This window comes from Mytilus edulis, chromosome 10, assembly GCF_963676685.1.
Source record: "Mytilus edulis chromosome 10, xbMytEdul2.2, whole genome shotgun sequence".
Classification (NCBI taxonomy): Eukaryota; Metazoa; Mollusca; class Bivalvia; order Mytilida; family Mytilidae; genus Mytilus; species Mytilus edulis.
This window is the reverse complement of record NC_092353.1, coordinates 58,951,599-58,972,246: the sequence shown is the minus strand read 5'-3', so window position 1 is coordinate 58,972,246 and position 20,648 is coordinate 58,951,599. Positions and strand designations below refer to the sequence as shown.

Here is a 20,648-nt window from a genome sequence, read left to right as displayed (position 1 = left end):
GATGTCTATTTTTAGACGGTTCCAGTGCAACAGTAAAAAAAACGTTTTAACATGTTTCTTGGCCCCGTTGGTCTATGGATGTTATGATAAACACCAAATGCATTCGATATTTTAGTATCGGGCGTAAAAACACTGTTAAAATATGTTTTTTCAAAGATTGTTGAGAAAAAAAAACCTCGAGAAAAACAAAATGGCGAAATCATAAACAATCGTGGTCAGGAGTTTTATTTCGAGTTGAAACATTTAGAAAACTTAACCTGCGGTCATGAAAGTCGTTTAACTTGTACAAAAGTAGTGATTGTACGTATATTTTGGAGTTGTGAGAAGGATATTTGTAAAACAACCTGAAATCGAAACTTTGATTGTCGCCATCAGGTGCACGACTTTGAATTATTATTTCTTGTTGCCGTTTGACAGTCAACCTTTCATTACTGATTGAGTCAGAGTCTTTTATCATCGTTTTAGACACTCTCAGGAGTCTGTAGTGCTACGGATTTTATTTCTTTTCGTTGAAAGGCTGTACTGCAGTATGTAGGTCGACAAAACGAAAGTCCACTTTTATTTAAAATAGAACCGGATATAGACAAAATTGACAGCTGAGTCTATAAATAGTGCGGTTCATAAAAAACACGTGTTGTTACATCTCATAGCGTTATTAATTTACATAAAAGTGGTTTCGAACGATGAGACAATATTCTGAAATCTTATTCGTATTTTAATCGAGTGTAAATTATTTTCCATGATGTATCTCGTCTTGTGACAGAGGTTTTTAAAGTCTTGTTCAGCATACAAAAATGTTTAAAAGTTGTTTTGAAAGACAATGTTGACAGAGAGTAAAAAAAACCTGAAAAATGCCAAGATGATAATTTTTATGTAACAAATTGTTTTCTTTCTCATTTAAAAAAAAAAAAAAACATTATCAAAGAAGGGAGGTGACAAAAAATATATTTGTTTTAGAAGGGAAGGGAAAATTATTTTTTTCAGAATTGGAAAGGGAAAAAAAAGGAAAAAAAATTGCTGAAGGGAAGTGATTTTTCCCCAAAAGTAAAATATCATAAGGTGTTGTCTGCTGCTTCTGATTAATCTTGAGATGGCATCATTTATTATTGTAAAATAATACTGTTCCTGTATGTTTCTGAGAACAATTAATAGGGATTCAATTTTTTGTTTTGGAAATTATGAGGAAGAACTCCCCCCTCATGTTGCACACAAACATAAAAGATGAATGACCAGCACGGCTTTGTCTAAAGTTTATTACAATTTGTAATGCCAATATAAGCAACCATTTTTAACACTAGGAAACATCTTTTTTGTGTTCAAAAAGGGACTTCAAATGGTATATAAATTGTTCCTTCTCTCAGATGCCAAGTCATACATGTAGTAGTAAGGAGTAAGAGAAACAACTGATCAAATTGGAAATAGGATAATGGGACCACATTAGGGTCTTGTACCTGTTACCTTGTAAGTCAGCTTCTTAAATTTACACTGTTTATGGGACTAGTACACATAAGCAGGTACCTTCCTACCACATTAATATATAGGCTTCTATGTAAGTAACACTTGCTGATGGATGAAATAGATTAATTAATAGACTGGTAACAATGGTTATAGTATAACAACCTCACTCAAGTAATTTTTATTCACTTTTTGACAAACCATTCCATTATATAACCCAACAATATAAACAGAAAATTAAAAAAAAATAGTTTCCATTGTCCTCACTCAATTTCAAAATCAAAATTTATGATATGAATCCTCCTATTCAATGAGTACGCAGCATTATAAACTAAAACAAATTTCACAGCTTCCAAATGTTATTACAAACTATATCAGTTCCCTGATGTAGCTTTCCATCAATGAATTTTAAAACTGCATTTTGCAGTAGAACATGTACATGATGTATTGTAATCCCTTTTTGGCACTAATTTTCAACGACTTGAATATATGTGTACATATTATGAGTTTAAATAAAACAGTACCCAGTAGTTGTCTGCATATATTATCTTCTTTACCTCTACTGCAACTTTTGTTGCAAGTTTACTAAACATAATCCAGCATGTGTTAATTTTAGATTAGACATCTGATGAAATCTAACAAAACACAGCGAAAAATATGGTTGTTGTTAAATTGACATATAACAAAAAGTCAAACATCTATACTATTGAACCCGATGGGTGTTATTAAGTATTTGTCTTTTCTGCAAAGAAGTTTGTATCGTATGCACAAAATACTATAGTTACTCATTTTGTACCATTGCTAGTGAAATGTATTACCAAGTCTATCATTCAAATGTTTGATCGTAAAAGATTTTAATTATATTATGCATGCTGACTTTTCATAAAAAGAATATGTATCTTTTTTATGTCCCATTCACGGCCATTATGTTTTCTGGTATGTGCGTCCGTTCGTCTGTTCGTTCGTTCCTCCGTCCGTTCGTTCGTCCGTCCCGCTTCAGGTTACAAATATTTTGGTCGAGGTAGTTTTTGATGAACTTGAAGTCCAATCAACTTGAAACTTAGTATACATGTTCCTATATGATCTTTCTTATTTTATTGTCAAAAAGTTTTTATCCCATTTTCACAGTCCACTGAACATATAAAATGGTAGTGCGGATGGGGCATCCGTGTACTAGGGACACATTCTTGTTTTCAGATCAATTTTTGAATCCAGTTCTAACCTTATGGATTTGAATCATGTACAAGAACCTGATATTGCTGAAGAAAATATCATTGTCAAATATAACACCGAACATACAATAGAACAACCAGAACCTAAAGAACAAACAACAGAACAAAAAGTTGAAAGAGAAAAAAAGGTTATCAAATTTAAATTATATATTATACATTAACACCACTATTTTTAGAAGATATATATCTAGAATTGTGGAAATTACTTTTAGTATTTTTAGAAAGAAATAAAACTAAATGAAACAGACTTTTTTTTAATAATTTATTGTTCACTTATTCAATTGAAGGCATCATATTAAGACTCGTTCAAACAAATTCCAAAATGTACGCATAAAATTAGTTTTTTAATTCAACTATGAATCAATTCAATTGAAAAAGATTTATGTAAAAACAATTTACAAGAAAAAACAAATATTTCAGACATGAACGAACTAAAACTACTGAATAACAGGCTCACTACAGTGGAGAAGCAACTAAGAATGTCACAGGTTTAAAATAAAATACCTATACTAATTCAGGAATATGACAGTTGTTGACTATCAGTTTGATGTGATTGATCTTTTGATTTTGACATTTGTTTAGGGACTTTCCGCTTAGAATTTTCCTTGGAGTTCGGTGTTTGAGTTATTTTACAATTAAGCATGTACAATGTATATTGCTCTCATCACCAATCCTAACCTGGAATAAAAGTGTTAAAGCACAACAAAAGTCCTACTATCTTTTTTGTGTGTCTATTTTCGGATTATCATAGGCAAATATTGACATTACTCATTAATCTATCAAAATACGCATCAAGTGACATCAATCAGATTTATTGTTTTTATACAATTATTTACAATTGGATGAAAGAGCATCTTTAATGACTGCCAATTATTTTTAACGATGAACGATTTTTTTTTCAATTTGTTTCAGACAGTTTATACTGTTGATAATTGCATCACCATATGGGTCTTATATACACTTCGGTGTTTCACAGTCATAAACTGAAGAATCATGAGACCTTATTTTCTAAAAAATCTGTTAAATAATCGTGTCCTCCTATAATCCGGCATTGTTTTACGTGGACCCGTGCCTTCTTTTTTTTTACTAATGCATTTATGGAATGGTACTCTTTTCTACTTTCTTTTTATTGTAGTTTCCTCGAATTGTTTTCTTATACTGCTCTATTTACATCTTCACTTTTTATCATATAATATACTTCAAGTAACACAGTCTATTTGATGACTTTCTTTTATTTAATTCATGCAATACCTGACTTAACACACTATAACAGATTAAGATATGCAAGAAAACTTTATATTTATAGAAATTAGACGGTTGATTTTCCAGTTTAAATGGTTTAACACTAGTATTTTTTGGAGCCCTTTATAGCTTGCTGTCCAATGTTAGCCTAGGCTCCGTGTTGAAGACCATACCCTGAACTAGTATAATGATTTTACTTTATAAATTGTTACTTGGATGGAGAGTTGTCTCATTGGCACTCATACCACATCTTCTTATATCTATATATCAGATTGAGAGAACAGAGAAGATTCTTCACACTGTTGATGTCATAGCTGAATCTGCACTTGAATCTCTAAACGAGAACGAACCTAACAAAAAGGAGTTCACATCAAAGACTATGAATTTAGTAGTTGGACTTTCAAAACTAAATACATCAGCGAACGCTTCAACGGATATAGGTACTTCAAGAAAAATATGTAACAAAACTGTAACTAGTATGTTTAGACTTCCATCAGAAATAAAAGATCAACTTGAAGATAGCAGTACCAATGGATTTAAATTTCAGGTATGTATTTAAAATAGGTTATTAATTACCTTTTGCTTTTCAAAACTTTAATTTGAAAATAGTCTATAAGAAATGCTTAACTTATTGTTTAAACTTTCCATCAGAAATAAAAAGAATTAACTTAAAGAAAGTACGGTAGTACCAATGGATTCAAATGTCAGGTATGTATTGAAAAATGCTTATGATTATAGTTATCAAAAGTACCAGGATTATAATTTTATACGCCAGACGCGCGTTTCGTCTACATAAAACTCATCAGTGACGCTCAGACCAAAATAGTTAAAAAGCCAAATAAATACAAAGTTGAAGAGCATTGAGGATCAAAAATTCCTAAAAGTTGTGCGAAATATGGCTAAGGTAATCTACTCCTGGGGTGAGAAAATCCTTAGTTTTCGTATGCATTTCAAAACTTCAGTTTGAAAATAGTCTATAGGGAATGTTACTATATTCTCTAGTAAAAACATAATACTCTTTTTATTATTTCATCTTTTGGGTATTCAACATATGGCTATCGGTTACTACATTATTTGAACTCAAATTTGTATTAATAGAAGCTAATGTATCCACTAATATAGGGTTATTGTATGAATATTTGGGAATATTGTCCAGAGTAGAAATTTATACTGCACTAGCTTGCGAGTGCAGTATTTGTTTTACGAGGGACAATGTTCCCTAATATTCATGCGATAGCCCTTTTATTGTATTTTGGTTACTTTCTGTGGGCAATATTATATTTCTATGCAATAACATGAATAATTGAACAACGACTTTTACATAATACAGTCATCTACCTGCTACTTCTTTAACAGAGCTTTAAAAAAAAGTTTTTGGTTCAGTAACTATTCAAACATTACTGGTTAAGGTAGCACAATACAAAGATTTTTTTACTTCCAATCACTAACCTTTGAAATGCTGTAACTTTCTTATGAATGCATAGAAAATAATAAAAGAGGTATATATAGATATAGATAAAAGATTTATCTTTTAAATGAATGCAATATTTTTATTATGCAATCATTATGTAATCAATTATTATGTAATTAGTGGCAAAATCTGGGTACGTTCACTTGAATGAATTTAGCTCTATCATCTCTTTAACTATACTAAAAATTTTAACGAAATCTTAATCAACACATTTTGGGCTTCAAAAGGGTGTCTCAGATTGTCTCTATGGTATTCCATTCTCTCACAAATCTCTAATTAGTGTAAACATCCTAACCACATAAAAGAAGATAATGATTAATTAGGTGTAAAATTTGTTCTATACATTCTATCTAAAATCTGAGACACCCTTTTGTAGATAATGGCCATAGGAACAACATATAATAAAATCAACCCTCTAGGGATACCTATGCAGAAGCTAATTTCATTTGAAAGTGGAAATTTGGTGAAAAATATTTTAGACACAGTTAACATTATAATTGGTTACATAATTAAAGCATAATACTAACATTGCATTTATTTGAAAGAGTAATCTGTTAGCTATCCAAAACTACCACTTTTATAAATTTTCAAGCTTTATTAAGAAAGTTACAGCATTTTAAAACTTGGGAGTTGGAGTTATAAAATCTTTGTATTGTGCTACCTTAAGTCAATGCTTAAGCAGTCTATTACGAATGACTATTAAAATATGTAAAAAATTATTACATACTCACTTGTAATTTGGTCCAGTAGTTGGTAACATTTTATTGGATCAAACTATTTATTACAGGGCATTGTCATATATCTGACAGACCTTGGGAATGACTGTTCTTAATAACGCATGGCATATGTCTTGATTACAGATGCTATTCTTAGACCAGAATCCGCGATCTTGGGACAGTTCTTCTGCATATATAAATTCACCAATGGTATCTTTAGTTCTTAAGGACTCCAATCAGCATACGATCAATGTGACGAAGTTACATAAACCTATTATTGTTGAAATACCAATTGGAAATTGTGGGAGTAAGTATGATATGTAAATACAGAGGTAAAAAAGGAAAGAAAGATACAGATAGTTTTGTATATCACTCGATTTTAATTCGTTCTTACGTAGATATACATAAATGTATATTCGAGCATTTAACTTTATCAAGTTTATAAAAAAAAAAAAAAATTGAGTTCGTTATTTTTGTCAATATTTTAATCATAACAATGATAAGTTACATTGTATATTATATATGGTGCTTATGTCGAATAACCATGATAGGAAATACCGGTTAAACATCGGCAGGGTCAAGGGAAATAGTGACACAGTTTATATAGGGAGAAATTCTTATTGGGATTTTGTTTTGGTTACTTCGTGCATCCTGTTACAATCATCACATGTTAGTCATATATTGATATTTTTAAGTTATAAGCTATGTGATTATAGATATAAATTGTTAGTATCGCTGCGGTCAGCAATATTTAAAAAAAAAGTACACATCATTGAAAAACCGTACCTTGACCTATAATTTTCATATACACGTTCATCTAGATTTCGTTTGTTGATGTTTTGTTTGCGATTATACTTTACTTTACTTTACCATTTTCAACCAAAATATTAAAGTTCTGTATTTAAATTATTTTCTTTCTGAAAGTCCTCTTCTACTATAAAAAAAATACTATTCTAAATATCTTAATCAGTATACTGTTAAGCAATTCTATCTAGAGCATTTTAGTTAGTGCATAGCTGCATATATAAATGTTGCATGTCAGTATTCTGTAACGAATTTTCATGAATTTTGGTTGACTACTTTTACTGTTATATTATGTTTTTCTGTAGCATTATGGTTTTAAATATGTAAGTTGAAAGTCTCAAAATAAATTTAAGAAAGACAGAACTTGAATGAAATATAAGTGCTTGTAAATTTATTTAGAACATTTCATGCAACTCTTCAAACCAGTACAATCATAAATTTCTGTGTAAAATTTTGTAGATGACGAAAAATACGACAAATTTATTTTCAATACCAACAATCACATACAAGATTACTTTCTACGACTTATAGTGACACAGCCGGCAGACATGTATTACATGGTAAAGATAATTACAGATGCTCCACAAAATAACGTGTCAATAAACATTGCAATAAATTTTCAAGAAAAGGTTACCCCATTTGAAGCAGAAAATGGGGTGCTACTGGACTACTCAGAAACAGCATACATAAAAGACCCTCCGGAGAAAACGCTCTACTGGAGTATAGGTCTTATCGTTAATCCGGGATATAGAACCAATGCGAAATTTAGACAGAATATTACTGTCAAAGTTCTGTCGACTGCCATTACTTGTAGATACTGGAATCACACTAGCGGAAGCTGGATAACAGGTGGATTTAAGGTATTTCTAGTTACATAGTTTGAAAAATAAATCGTTCAAATTATAAAAGAATAGGTAAATTCAAATTATACAGGTATTCTGTGAGAATGAAGAATATGATAATTACAAAACGTTACGGTGTAGAACCGTTATTTCTTGTAACTTGAAAGCAGACAAAAATGAAATCAATGAATCAATTTATATCGATGTTTATTTATATTAAGTTATATATTACATTGTATGTTTTAATTGTATAATTCTAACATTTATATATGTATTATTATCCCTGGATATATAAAAAATAATGAAAAGGGAAACTGTCCAATATTGTAAGCTAAGAACAGCATTTAGTGCAATAATGATGATTTAATTTTTTTTTTAAGATACGAAAATTTCTGTTCTGATATGGCAATTTAAAAGTAATTTTCTCTTTCAGAAATTTAAACGCAAAATATTATTGTTTACAATCTTAATATTATAAAATGTATTTATATACGTTGCCTTTTTTATCGTAGTGTTTAAGACCTATAAGGGGATTTTTAAAATTATTATTCTTTGGTCTCTATGACACGTTGCCCATTTCTAGTCTCTATTTTATTAGACGCATTGTGTAGCTTTATGCGTTGTTCCACCATATCATGAAATGATTGCTTCAGCTTCTATTTCTGAAGACATGATAAATTAAATCTTTATACTTATATCTTTATAAGGAAAATTACCTGTCTCATTTTAAGTCCTTCCTCAGTTCCTTTTGAATAAAGATAAAAGATGTAAAGATAAAAATGTCAGAAAAACCATCGAACACGATGACAACTTAAAACGAATACTGCCGCTAAAAAAGTGCTTTGTAGGGATACCCAAACTGTAATACAATCAAATGAAATTAAGACAAATGTAACACTTTTTTTCAGGTTTCGCCTGTTTCATCTAGCAAGAACTTGGAGTGTGAAGTTGATCATCTGACGGATTTTGCTGGAGGGTATTTTGTCTTACCTAATATCGTAGATCCGATTAAAGATGCCTTACTGTTCCTGACATTCTTTGACAACCCAGTTGTAGTTTCCGTGGTAGTATTGGTTTGGTTTATATATTTTGTTGCTCTGTACTTGGCAAGACAAAAAGACAGGCAGGATAGACATTTGGTAAATAAAACAATACTAGTATTTAAGGATTGAAAGTTAATATAACACATTAAATATGATCTTCTTGGTTTGTTTTCATCAAGAAACGATAAACACAATGAGTATTAGATCCAAGGATGTAAAATACTGGAGGCCAATGAAAAAAAGGAACTTGGATAAGTACTAAAGACATATTTGCTGAAGTGTGCCTACGAGTGTTTCAATCAAAATAAAAAAAAAAATAAAAATGTGTTTGTAATAAATTTATCTCAAACAAAACACAATCTGATCGTTCGATAATGTGTTGTAATAAAACTACATTCAATAATAGGGTCAAAAATATATTTATATTCATCCTATTTATAATTACTTTTAGTAGTTAAGATCGAAAGTTTAAATGTGTACTCCTGTATACAGTTTAAATCGAGCTATACAAGACATACTGATCTAAATGTCATGATTTTCGACGCTGAATGCCAGAATTTTTTGCTCTTTGACGATTGTAAAGTTCAACATAGTTTATCATGACATTTAAGTGAAATAATTGACTTGATTAACACCTTATCTTCTGTAGGATGGTATAGTAACACCTTGTTCAAGTGATCCTTCAGAACCGTTTAAATATCTTATGTGCATTGTCACTGGGTGGCGGTATGACGCTAGAACTACAGCAAATGTTGCATGCTATATCAAAGGCAAACACGGACATACTGCAAGGCAGTGTTTGACAAGAACTTCATCGCCGCAGGTTTTATTTTCAACAGGGGCCGAAGACTGGTTTCTAATTACTTCTTCTTACGATATAGGAGACTTGGTGAATGTGACTATATGGCATGATAACAGTGGTTCATCGCCATCATGGTTTGTATAACATCATTTATTTCGAAATCTAAAGATTTTGTTTTATAGAACTTTTATTCCAAATTGCTCCACTTATTTATTAATTTAAATCTGTCGAAATATGATCAGACTATAATTTTAAATCGAACTAGCAGCCTGTTAATCAAGATTGCCTTCACTACAGTAACTGTGATTCTTATTAAAGGCTACTCCATTAAAATGTATGCGGGAGCTTTGGACGAGACTTATAAATAACTTAACAACCAAGAACCATTTTTCTTTAGATAAATTTGCATACAGAAAAAAGATCCATGACCAAAATTCAATGATTACATTTCCCTTCCTACCCTGCCACATACATTGTAATGTAAGTGTCCTAATCTGTGTCAGCAAAATTCGATCATATTTTGCAAGGGGCAATGTGTAAAATTTTACAAGACTTACGTCTAAAAGAACAACGATGCCAAAGGTAAAAGCAGTCAAACATAATTTGGTAAACTATCTCAGAGACGTATGATTTAACAAAAGAAAATCCCTTTTACCAAGTCAGGAAAATGACGGTTGTTATTCGTTCGTTTTATATGTTTGAGCTTTTGATTTTGCCATTTGAATATGGACATTCGGTTTCGCACTTTTTTCGGAGTTCAGTGTTTTCGTGATTTTAAATTTTATACAGGCAGCAAACGAAAAAAACAACACTACATTAGAAAACAAAGTTTTGGCCATGCGAACTCCAAATTAATATATTTTATATTCCATTTTAATCTCTCGTTGTATACACGTTTTATTGAATATGAAAGGTATATCAGCTGTTATACAAATCTTTAAAAAAAAAAGTCCCATTGCGAAATTTCAGATCTTAGTTTCTTGTACATTCATTTGCTAAATAGGGTGAAGGTTAAAGGAGATTTTCTGTACATGATTATTGTTTCAGCAAACCTTATAATTGGGCCGCCGTAAGATGACACTTCTAGAGATCAACATACCATCTGGTACAATGGCGAATGTTACCAAAACAACAATCACTAAATCGGCCCAAGTCTGAACATCATTTATTTAAGAAAGTATTTGATTATTATTGAAGTCATTTCGAATAATATATTTTAGGTTTCTTTCGAGAGTACTAATACAAGACTTGCAAACTAAGAAAGTTTATACCTTTTACCACGATAATTGGCTAGGAATGGAGAGTGGGACTGCCAAAGTTTGTCTGTCAATCGAGTCAAACTATAATTTAAAGCAACAGTTTTTACTGCGAACAGCTACAGATTTGCGTAGAGCTCATTTGTGGATCAGCATAATTTCAAAACCACCTTGGAGTGATTTTACGAGAGTTCAAAGATTATCATGCGCATTGTCTTTATTGCTGTGTACTATGTTGGCATGTATAATGTTCCATGGAATTCCTTCTGAAAACACGATTAGTTCTGATGTAGCTGCTTTTCAATTTGAATTTTCCCTGAAAGACTTCATCATTGGTCTTGAAAGTAGCTTAATCATGTTTCCTATTAACTTTGTTATCATTAAACTGTTTCTGGTATCAAAGACAAAACAACTACGTAGAGAAGGATATATGGAAATTGATGTAACCAGTCCAGAGTCATGTGATAAAAAGAGATCAGATAAAGGAGAGATTCCAATTGTGGCAGTAAAACGATCAATGTAAGTTTACTAACCTATTATCATCATGCTAACTAGGTTATTTTCATGTTGTGTAATATGTTATACAATCTAAGACTCTTTCATCTTGCAATAGCATTAAATAATTTGACTTTTCTACACTTTACACCAATATTTCCCATTCCAAACTAAAAGACAAATGAAAAAAGTTGGTATTGCTTTGTTTCACAAAAAAGAACGGCTAACATACATACAAGTATCTTGTCTAAGTGAGGGATAAATCCCTTGTAAAGAATCACTCCGATTAAAAAAAATCTATCCATATCAGTTATGTATTGGGATCTGTTAATTGTTTTAACAAAAAATACTGTTAATTTAAGATCTTTTTCAGCTTTCCAACGTGGGGTATATACATTGCATGGACAACAACAATTTTGACGTCTTTGATTTCTTCATACTTTGTAATGCTGTACGGATTACAATATGGCTACTATGAGAGTTTGAATTGGCTAGTGTCCTTTTTGACAGCTTTTGTTGATGATTGCTTTGTGATGGAACCAACCAGTGTTGTGTTTTTTGCGCTATTGTTTACATTTCTATTGAAAAGAAGAAACATAACTTATTATAGACCCGCCTTAATTGTACGAGAATTTGAAGGTAAGCTTGATTATTTGATTAATGAAGAAATAAACAATTTGTCGTTAAAAATCTCGTTTAATAGTTATCAAAAGTACCAGGATTATAATTTTATACGCCATACGCGCGTTTCGTCTACATAAGACTCATCAGTGACGCTCAGATCAAAATAGTTAAAAAGCCAAACAAATACAAAGTTGAAGAGCATTGAGGACCCAAAATTCCAAAAAGTTATGCCAAATACGGCTAAGGTAATCTACTCCTGGGGTAAGAAAATCCTTAGTTTTTCGAAAAATTCAAAGTTTTGTAAACAGAAAATTTATTAAAATGACCATATAATTGATATTCATGTCAACACTGAAGTGCTGACTACTGGGCTGGTGATACCCTCGGGGACGAAACGTCCACCAGCAGTGGCATCGACCCAGTGGTGTAAATAGTTATCAAAAGTACCAGGATTATAATTTTATACGCCATACGCGTTTAAGTCAGCAATGCTTACCGCCGAGGCCAAAGGTAACTTATTTAAATTTGCTTATGTTCTGTCAGCCAATAAGTCATTCAGTAAGTCAGTTCGTAGAACATCTTGTGTATATGTTACGCTTTTGAAAAAAAATCAGAAATATTTCATACTTATTGTCTATTGATAAGAGAACAAACACACATTTATCTTGTCAATCGAAGGTCTGACTTTTCAAATAGATGGCCTCGACATTACAGAAGGGACCTTACTTTCCGATATGGAGATCTCTCTCTTTTTTTTTTAATTGGCACCTTTAATGCTTTATAGACACCATAGTTTGGTATATTTGAGTGCTATATAAACATATGGCCTTTAAAATGAGGAAAACCCATCCTATATAGTCATATAAAAAAGAACCCAACTTGAAAAATATAAAACAAAAGAAACAATTGGTCTCATTTCTAACAAATAAATTTACCTTAAACAAATATGACGGACATGAACTAACGACAACCCTTAAACTACAGATTTCTGATTTGACATTATGTTTATGTACTGGATAAATAAGATGTAGATGATGACTAAAATCAATATAAAAGTTTGAAAGAACACCACCGCTATCTTCAAAAATTGTTGGATTTTGTAATCTTAAACATTAAATTTGACGATAAACTAGTAGTTCTAAATTTGAATAGTGACGTCATCATCTGAAAGTCATAATAAAATCAACGGTACCAATTTTGTTGCACCAGATGCGCATTTCGACAATACATGTCTCTTCAGTGATGCTCGTGGCCAAAATATTTGAAATCCAAAGCTTATATAAAACATGAAGAGCTATAATCCAAAAGGTCCAAAAAGTATAGCCAAATTCGTGAAAGGAATCAGAGCTTTGCATGAGGGAGATACATTCCTTAATCTATAATAATTTCTAATATTTTGTAACAGCAAATTTTAATAACACAAAAAATCCGTATTTTCATGCCAGTACCGAAGTACTGGCTACTGGGCTGGTGATACCCTCGGGGACTAATAGTCCACCAGCAGAGGCATCGACCCAGTGGTAGTAATAAAATCAACGGTACCAATTTTGTTGCACCAGATGCGCATTTCGACAATACATGTCTCTTCAGTGATGCTCGTGGCCAAAATATTTGAAATAATCATGTGTTAACAGAGAAAAAGCCAATTTCATAATCCTGACCACAAGTTTTTGAATATTAATTAAAAAGAGACATACTTATGTACGTTAAGAATATCAATACATAATATTTACTTCACTTGATATGTTTAAATAAATCTATCTTAAAATTTCAGAAAATGACAACTTTTGGCCAAGAAGATCCAAAAAGTGGACTTTTATCCCAGAGCATGCTAAAAGAAAACATCTTAAAAAAGCTAAACAAGAACTTGACTTAAAGAGAAAAGTCCACACAAAACTTCTAGACATTATTATTTATGTCTTTTTTACATTTATATTGTTATTTGTTGTACACAACCAGCGTCCCGTGGAGAAATGTTTCCAGCAGTCTCAAGTCATCAGTAACTTGTTTATCAACAAGAAAGTAGATACCGTAAGTAACAGAAATAGGGGGATATAGAAACCGATAAAATGTATCGGGCAATGTATTTGTAATAATTACCGTAATAGTGCTTTTTAGCAATTTACAAACACTTGAAATCCATATAGTATAAGCATGCATGAGAGTAACGTATTAACCTCCATATATTAACGAATTTGATGGATTGTGGTGTTAGTTCTGAGGAAATGAAAATTGACAATTACCATAAATTCATGGTCTAAGTGGTAAATCTGTGCCGATATCGATTAAAACTATCGAACTAGGAAGCAAAAACTCACCTTTTGAAGTATGCAAAATCTTAAATTCATTGGGATATATGAGAATTAAGCACTCACTAAAGTAATGGCTAATATAGTGACGGTACCCTCTTTGTCTAAAAAATTGCTATGACCAAAAACATTGCGTTTGTTTCTTCTAGGTACATTCCTTTTTTCAGTAGAACTAGTTCTGTATAATGAGACAAGATATATTTATATTAGGAGTTTAACAGATAGAAGTGTTTTTTTTCTGTCTGTATGGCACCTAGTGCACAGTGTCTGTAAGGAAACCGGGAGTGACACGGAAATTTAATACAAAAAAAAACTTCAACATAATAATGGGCATGAGCATAAACTTTGGGACTATAATCATCGCTGCAAGAGTTGTTAAACTCAAGATGTATGATTTCGCTTTGTTCCAAGTGCCGAAGAAGTGTTCAAAACAAACGAAAATGTGAATTTTCTTTCTTTTTTCATTTTATCAAGTACATAATGGAATAGTGAAATATTTCTGGAATTAGAAGTCCATACTAGAATCAATGCATGCATTATATATGGGATTCGAACAGATGATTTTAAAAACATTGTATCACACCGGGAGTTTGTTCTAAGAAGAAAGAAAAACAGAAAATTTGATTGCCAGAAGGCTTCTTAAACATTTGACGAAACAAACTTCATACATGGTGTATAATTTACGCATGGTATCCAATATTTTTTTTTTTTTAATTTTAATGAATAGAAAATACTAAAATGTGTCATTCGCTATCAAGTAAAGCAGGTATATAGTGAATAGTGTAAATACTATAAAGGGCAGTCAAAGTTGTATAAAAGAGGGACGAAAGATACCAGAAGACAGTCAAACTCATAAATCGAAAATAAACTGACAACGCCATGGCTAAAAATTAAAAGGACAAACAGACAAACAATAGTACACATGACACAACATATCAAACAGAATGTGACAACATTGTCGTATGACCACAGGGGGAAAAAAAGTATCAAGGTTAATGCAAACTGAAAAAAATAAAATTGTTTATTTCAATAAATTGGTTTCCTGTATTAAAAATAAAGATCGAAATATTAACAAAAACTATAATAAATTTAAATGTTTACTTAAAGAAAGCAAACGTTTTTGAAAAACAATGGTTGTTCTTTAGGCTGATTATATCATAAAAGCTGATATTAAAATCAAATTTGTACATCGTTTTACATTTCATATCTGAATATGGCTTTTCAGGTAAAGACACGTGGTGATATCTGGACTTATATCAAGGAAAGTGTAATACCACCATTGAGTAGAACAATACCATATGACACGTTAAAGAAGATTCCAGAAAATGATTTTCTACTGTTAGGAAAATTTCGTTTGAAACAGATAAGGGTCCCAACAGGTAATTCTATTGCGGGTGATGTAGGCAAAGCAGAAGTTGTAACTTTATTCTCCATTTAAGAAACGTTTTGTGTAGAATTATATCAATTTCTTAACGTTTACGTTTTAATTTTCAAGACATAAGATCTTCTATGAGACTCAGCATGATTTTCATTGTTTAATTTGTTATATTCAATTAAAGAAGTGTTTTAAATGCAATTTCAACTCTAACATGTGTAGGTAGAAAAAATATAAATCAAACTTATCAACTTTGTACTTGTTTGCCTTTTTGACTGTTTTGATATGAGCGCCACTGATGAGTCTATATACGAAACGCACGTCTAGCGTATTAAAATATAATCCTGATACCTTAAATAACTATTTACACCACTGGGAAAATTTCGTTTGAAACAAATAAGGGTCCCAACAGGTAATACAAAAAAAAAATTAATGGCTAAGATCAGTGACTCTATAGTTGATACACATTTAGAAGAATACCTTACTTTTCTGCATTTCTCTGTTTTAAAGCTCCTGTAGGCTTTTTCATTTTTATTAAGACTACAAGTCTTGTAACATTGCGGGTGATGTTTGCATAGCAGAAGTTGCTTACTTTATTCTCCATTTAAGAAACGTTTGTTTTAATTCCCCGAGGGTATCACCAGCCCAGTAATCGGCACTTCTGTGCTACCATGAATGATCATTGATATGGTCATATTTATAGATTAACTGTTTATAAAAAAATGAAATACTAAGGCTTTTCTAAATCAGGAATAGATTACCTTAGCTGTATTTTGCAAAACTTTTAGGAATTTTGGTCCTCAATGCTCTTCAACCTCGTACTTTATTTGGTCTTTAAAACTTTTTTCACGAGTCTTTTGTAGACGCGCGTCTTGCGTAAATATAAAATTTATATGATGAGTTTATTTGCATAGAATTATATCAAATTTATTAACGTATACGTTTTAATTTTTAAGATATGAGATCTTTAATGAGACTCAGCATGATTTTCATTGTTTAAGTTGTTATATTCAATTAAAGAAGTGTGCAAGTAGAAAAATCATAGATTAAACTTATTTACCTTTTTGAGATATCAAGATTTGCTCACCACCAAATCGTAATATTAAACTCTGGTTCTTTCCTATGAAATTCATGTAAACTTACAATTTTGGGAGGATAAAATTTACGTAATATTGCTTTTCAGTCTTTTACAGATAATATCATCAATATCTATATATATATATATTTATGTGTGTATGGATCGGTCAAATTATTTATTCACAATTATTTGTGAACTAAATATATGATGTACTTGTGAAGTCAAAACTTCAACAATGTCATCTTCTTGGGTTAACATATAGTATAAATATGAATAATTAAGAAACAACTAAAGCATCAAGATTAATAATTGTGTTTATTATTAACTTTGCAAAATATAGAAATGAAACCGTTAAAATATCCAAATAAAATACCTGTGCATAGCCCTCCAAAAAAGATGCTAAAAATAATAACATTCCCTCCTGTTCCAGAAGTAGCACCCATAGTGTAACTTTTTACAAGTAAAAGAAAGAGGACCTCTTATCCGTTTATAGTGAGACCTACTTTTTGCTTGCAAATTGACAAGAAAAGCTAATCAAATATTTGATTTTTCTGCAATTTTGATTGAATTAAAGAGTACAAACCCGGGTTGCTTCTTCAATTTAGTCTTCTTATAAAATGCATTCACTGTTTAAGAAAATCATGGTAGGTAGTCACCCTCAAGCAAACCTACATATGCTAAAGTGTGATGATAGTTCCTGCAATAATAAAAAAAGAAGATGGGTATGATTGCCAATGAGACAATTGTCCACAAGAGACCAAAATGACAGAGACATTAACAAGTATAGGTGTAATGTTTTTTTTTTTTTTTTTTTTTTTTTATCTTTTTCAATGTTGTACCGTTTACCGGGTTATTTTCGCGGGTGTAAAACTTCGCAATTTTCATTTAATGAGGTATACGAATTATTTGGCTGTTTTTATTTTGGCGGTTTCAAAAGTGTCATCAATATCTTTGCATGTACACATTTAAATTGGCGTAATTTAATTTGGCGATTTAGTTCTATCCGCGAAAATAAATCACTTTACAGTCTGTATTATTCTTTCTAGATATAACAGCTATTCATTAACATATTTGAATTTTTTTTCAGACAGCTGCAAGTTTCCAAAGAAGTTGAAGAAACTATTTGGTTTTGACCATCTTGGTATTGAATGTTCGTCTTCATTGAACTCGATAGAAGATGACAACAACCATTACAATAAGTCCTGGCTGACTCAGTCACAAGGGATCTCCGCCAATGATGAATGGTCCTACCAAAATGTCTGGGACTTAGATTCTGTGCCATACATAGGCGATGGGGCAATATATAGTGGGGGTGGCTATTTAGTTGATATGAAAGCAGATTCTTCAGCTATTTCAAAGATTGGAGAGTTGAATCTTAAGTCATGGATTGACATAAGAACAAGAGCTTTTTTCATAGAATTCGTTTTGTATAATCCTAATGTTTATATGTATAGTTCAGTTTTGATAGCTTTTGAGTACAGCAGTCCTGGTACTCTAACGAAAACACATCATATATATACTTTGCCTTTATCTGACTACTCGTCTACTGAAGAAATTACGTGGTTGGTGTTTGAGGCGATATTTTTAGTTTTGACTATTCTTTTTTCATACATTGAAATCAGAAAGATAAGATTTATTGGTTTTTGTACATACTTTAAAATATTTTGGAACAAGCTTTCCATGTTTATGTTGATATTGTGTTATACTGCAACTGTGATATTTATAGTGAGATATAGAAGGACAACAATCGTACTACGTCAGTACAGAGACTCTGGTAACAACAGCTACATAAATTTTAGTCTTGCAATCCTATGGGACAGCATTTTATTTTACATTTTGGCTGTGCTAACCGCAGTTACATCGATGAAATTCCTGCAACTTTTAATGCTGACTCATAAATTGAAATATTTATTTTCAATGATGGAATATGCGAACAAGCCCTTAAAGTATTTCACTTTAATGTATATTTTTTCATTGTTAGCTTTTGCATGTTGTGGTTATTTGTTGTTTGGCTCCTCCTTGGTAGGATACAGATCATTCGGATACAGTTTTTTGACTTTGATGGAATGGACTTTCAGGATAGCCAATTTCAAACAATATCTTGAAATTTACCCTGAATTAGGTCCTGTTTTTATACTTTTGTTTATATTTGTATTTGTGTTCCTTTTAATGAATATGTTTTCTGTAATTGTAATTAATGCAAAAAAATCTGTTAGGAAAAAGGTAGTAAAACAAGATGCACAGTTGTCGTTAAGGATGAAGTACTTAAAGGGCAGGATCCAAAGAATGTTTCGATCATATAATAAAAAAAAATAATTAGCAGTCCTGAGTTTTTCATCTATCAAAAGATCAATACAGTTAGCAGTCCATATGTTCTGATACGAAATATCAGTGATAAGGTATTTTCTAACATCCGATGTTCTCAAAATACCAAAATCTTCGAAAGATACATAGTCACATATTGGATAAATCAGATCTTGTACAAACATGTGTTTTACTGCAGAGTAGAGTGGCCTTTAAAAAAAACGGGTACATTTTGAAATGGCATGTCTTTTTTGTCAATTCGTACGACAGGGTTTTCACATAAACACAATGATGGTATGTATAAATACAGAAATACGTCAAGGTATTTTACCAAAAAGACTAAACAGTAAAGGTTAAAATTATGCAAAGAAAGTATACCATGTATTTAATATGATAAACCATGTCAGTACCTAAAATATACATGAAGATCTAAAACCATCATGTATAATGTGAGATGTTGATACGAAACATTTATCAACAAGGTCTTGGTATCTTCCGATGAACTGTTTTTTAAAAGACGAGACGTTCTTTGACATTATCCTCAACATCAACTTTTTGCTTTGACACTGGTGACGTTTGATAAAGTCCAAGAAGTTGTTGCAAGTTCCTGAAACCCGGATAAGCTGGGAAATAGATATCCCGTATCAAGATGAAGTTGGTATATTGCTGCTAAAGTGAGGGAAATGTTTAATTTCAAGACTAAAATCGCCTCAATTGTCATTGATTCTGGTTCTGAGATAACTAATTCATTTTTGCTCATAACAAATTCGATATTTAAGTCTAAAAATGAGACGGATGAATCTGTATCTGTTGCTTCCTTAATTTTAGTTGTGAATGAAATTACAATGGAATCGAGGAAAATTTGGATTGCTCATGGAAAGATGAGCATCAATAAATTGGAATAATACATTGAATGTTCTGGCTCCTTTGGTCTTCTTGTTTTTAACAAGTGCCTGAATAAACTCCGACTCGTATATAAGTAAGTAGAACATGGCAAGTAAATGCGCACTGTGAATTACTATAGAAATGCAGACAATTTGTGGAAAAGTCGACTCAAAATAAGAGGGACAAAAGATACCAAAGGGACAGTCAAACTCATAAATCGAAAATAAACGGACAACGCCATGGACAAAATAAACAAACAGACAAATAACAGTACACAAGACATGTGTACTTTATGCATACACAAAACATGCGTACACTAAAGATGCGTACTTAATGCTTAAACAAAACATGCGCAATTTATGCTCGATACCATAATTTAGAAAATGTGCTTCATTTGTTCTGCAAAAACCGCAACTAACATCATGTGTAACGAACGGATGGATAGATACATGGAGGAACGAACAGAAAAATATAAAAATCAATAAGAAAAAAATGTATAATGAATAATATCAAAAGGCCAGGATAAAAATAAGGTAAATGGTCATGAAGCATGCCGAAAATGGGGTAAGAGATGCAAAAAAATAAATAATTGAAATTAAAGTTGAAAGAAAAAACAGCTAATGTGGTGAAGGTTATTAATAACATAAAAATGGTATGAAATATTTCACTTTACCTTGTATGACTTCAAAAATATATTAAACAATCATTTAAACAA

General features: G+C 31.4%; 1 protein-coding gene across 8 annotated transcripts in view; it reads left to right on the top strand.

The window, feature by feature from the left end:
- Positions 1-19,066, top strand: part of LOC139491560 (uncharacterized) — a 168,038-nt gene extending 148,972 nt beyond the window's left edge. For 7 of the 8 annotated variants that reach the window (XM_071279311.1, XM_071279313.1, XM_071279316.1 and 4 more), the window contains 11 exons: positions 2,653-2,815; positions 4,201-4,476; positions 6,261-6,423; positions 7,380-7,780; positions 8,671-8,901; positions 9,455-9,741; positions 10,828-11,382; positions 11,732-11,997; positions 13,757-14,013; positions 15,517-15,670; positions 17,832-19,066. In XM_071279311.1, the coding sequence (XP_071135412.1) occupies positions 2,653-2,815; positions 4,201-4,476; positions 6,261-6,423; positions 7,380-7,780; positions 8,671-8,901; positions 9,455-9,741; positions 10,828-11,382; positions 11,732-11,997; positions 13,757-14,013; positions 15,517-15,670; positions 17,832-19,060 (3,982 nt within the window). In that variant the 3' untranslated portion in view covers positions 19,061-19,066. Of the gene's footprint in view, positions 1-2,652; positions 2,816-4,200; positions 4,477-6,187; positions 6,424-7,379; positions 7,781-8,670; positions 8,902-9,454; positions 9,742-10,827; positions 11,383-11,731; positions 11,998-13,756; positions 14,014-15,516; positions 15,671-17,831 lie in introns of those variants that run through there. The other variant, XM_071279317.1, reaches the window with a different exon arrangement.
- The last annotated feature ends 1,582 nt before the right edge of the window (positions 19,067-20,648 follow it).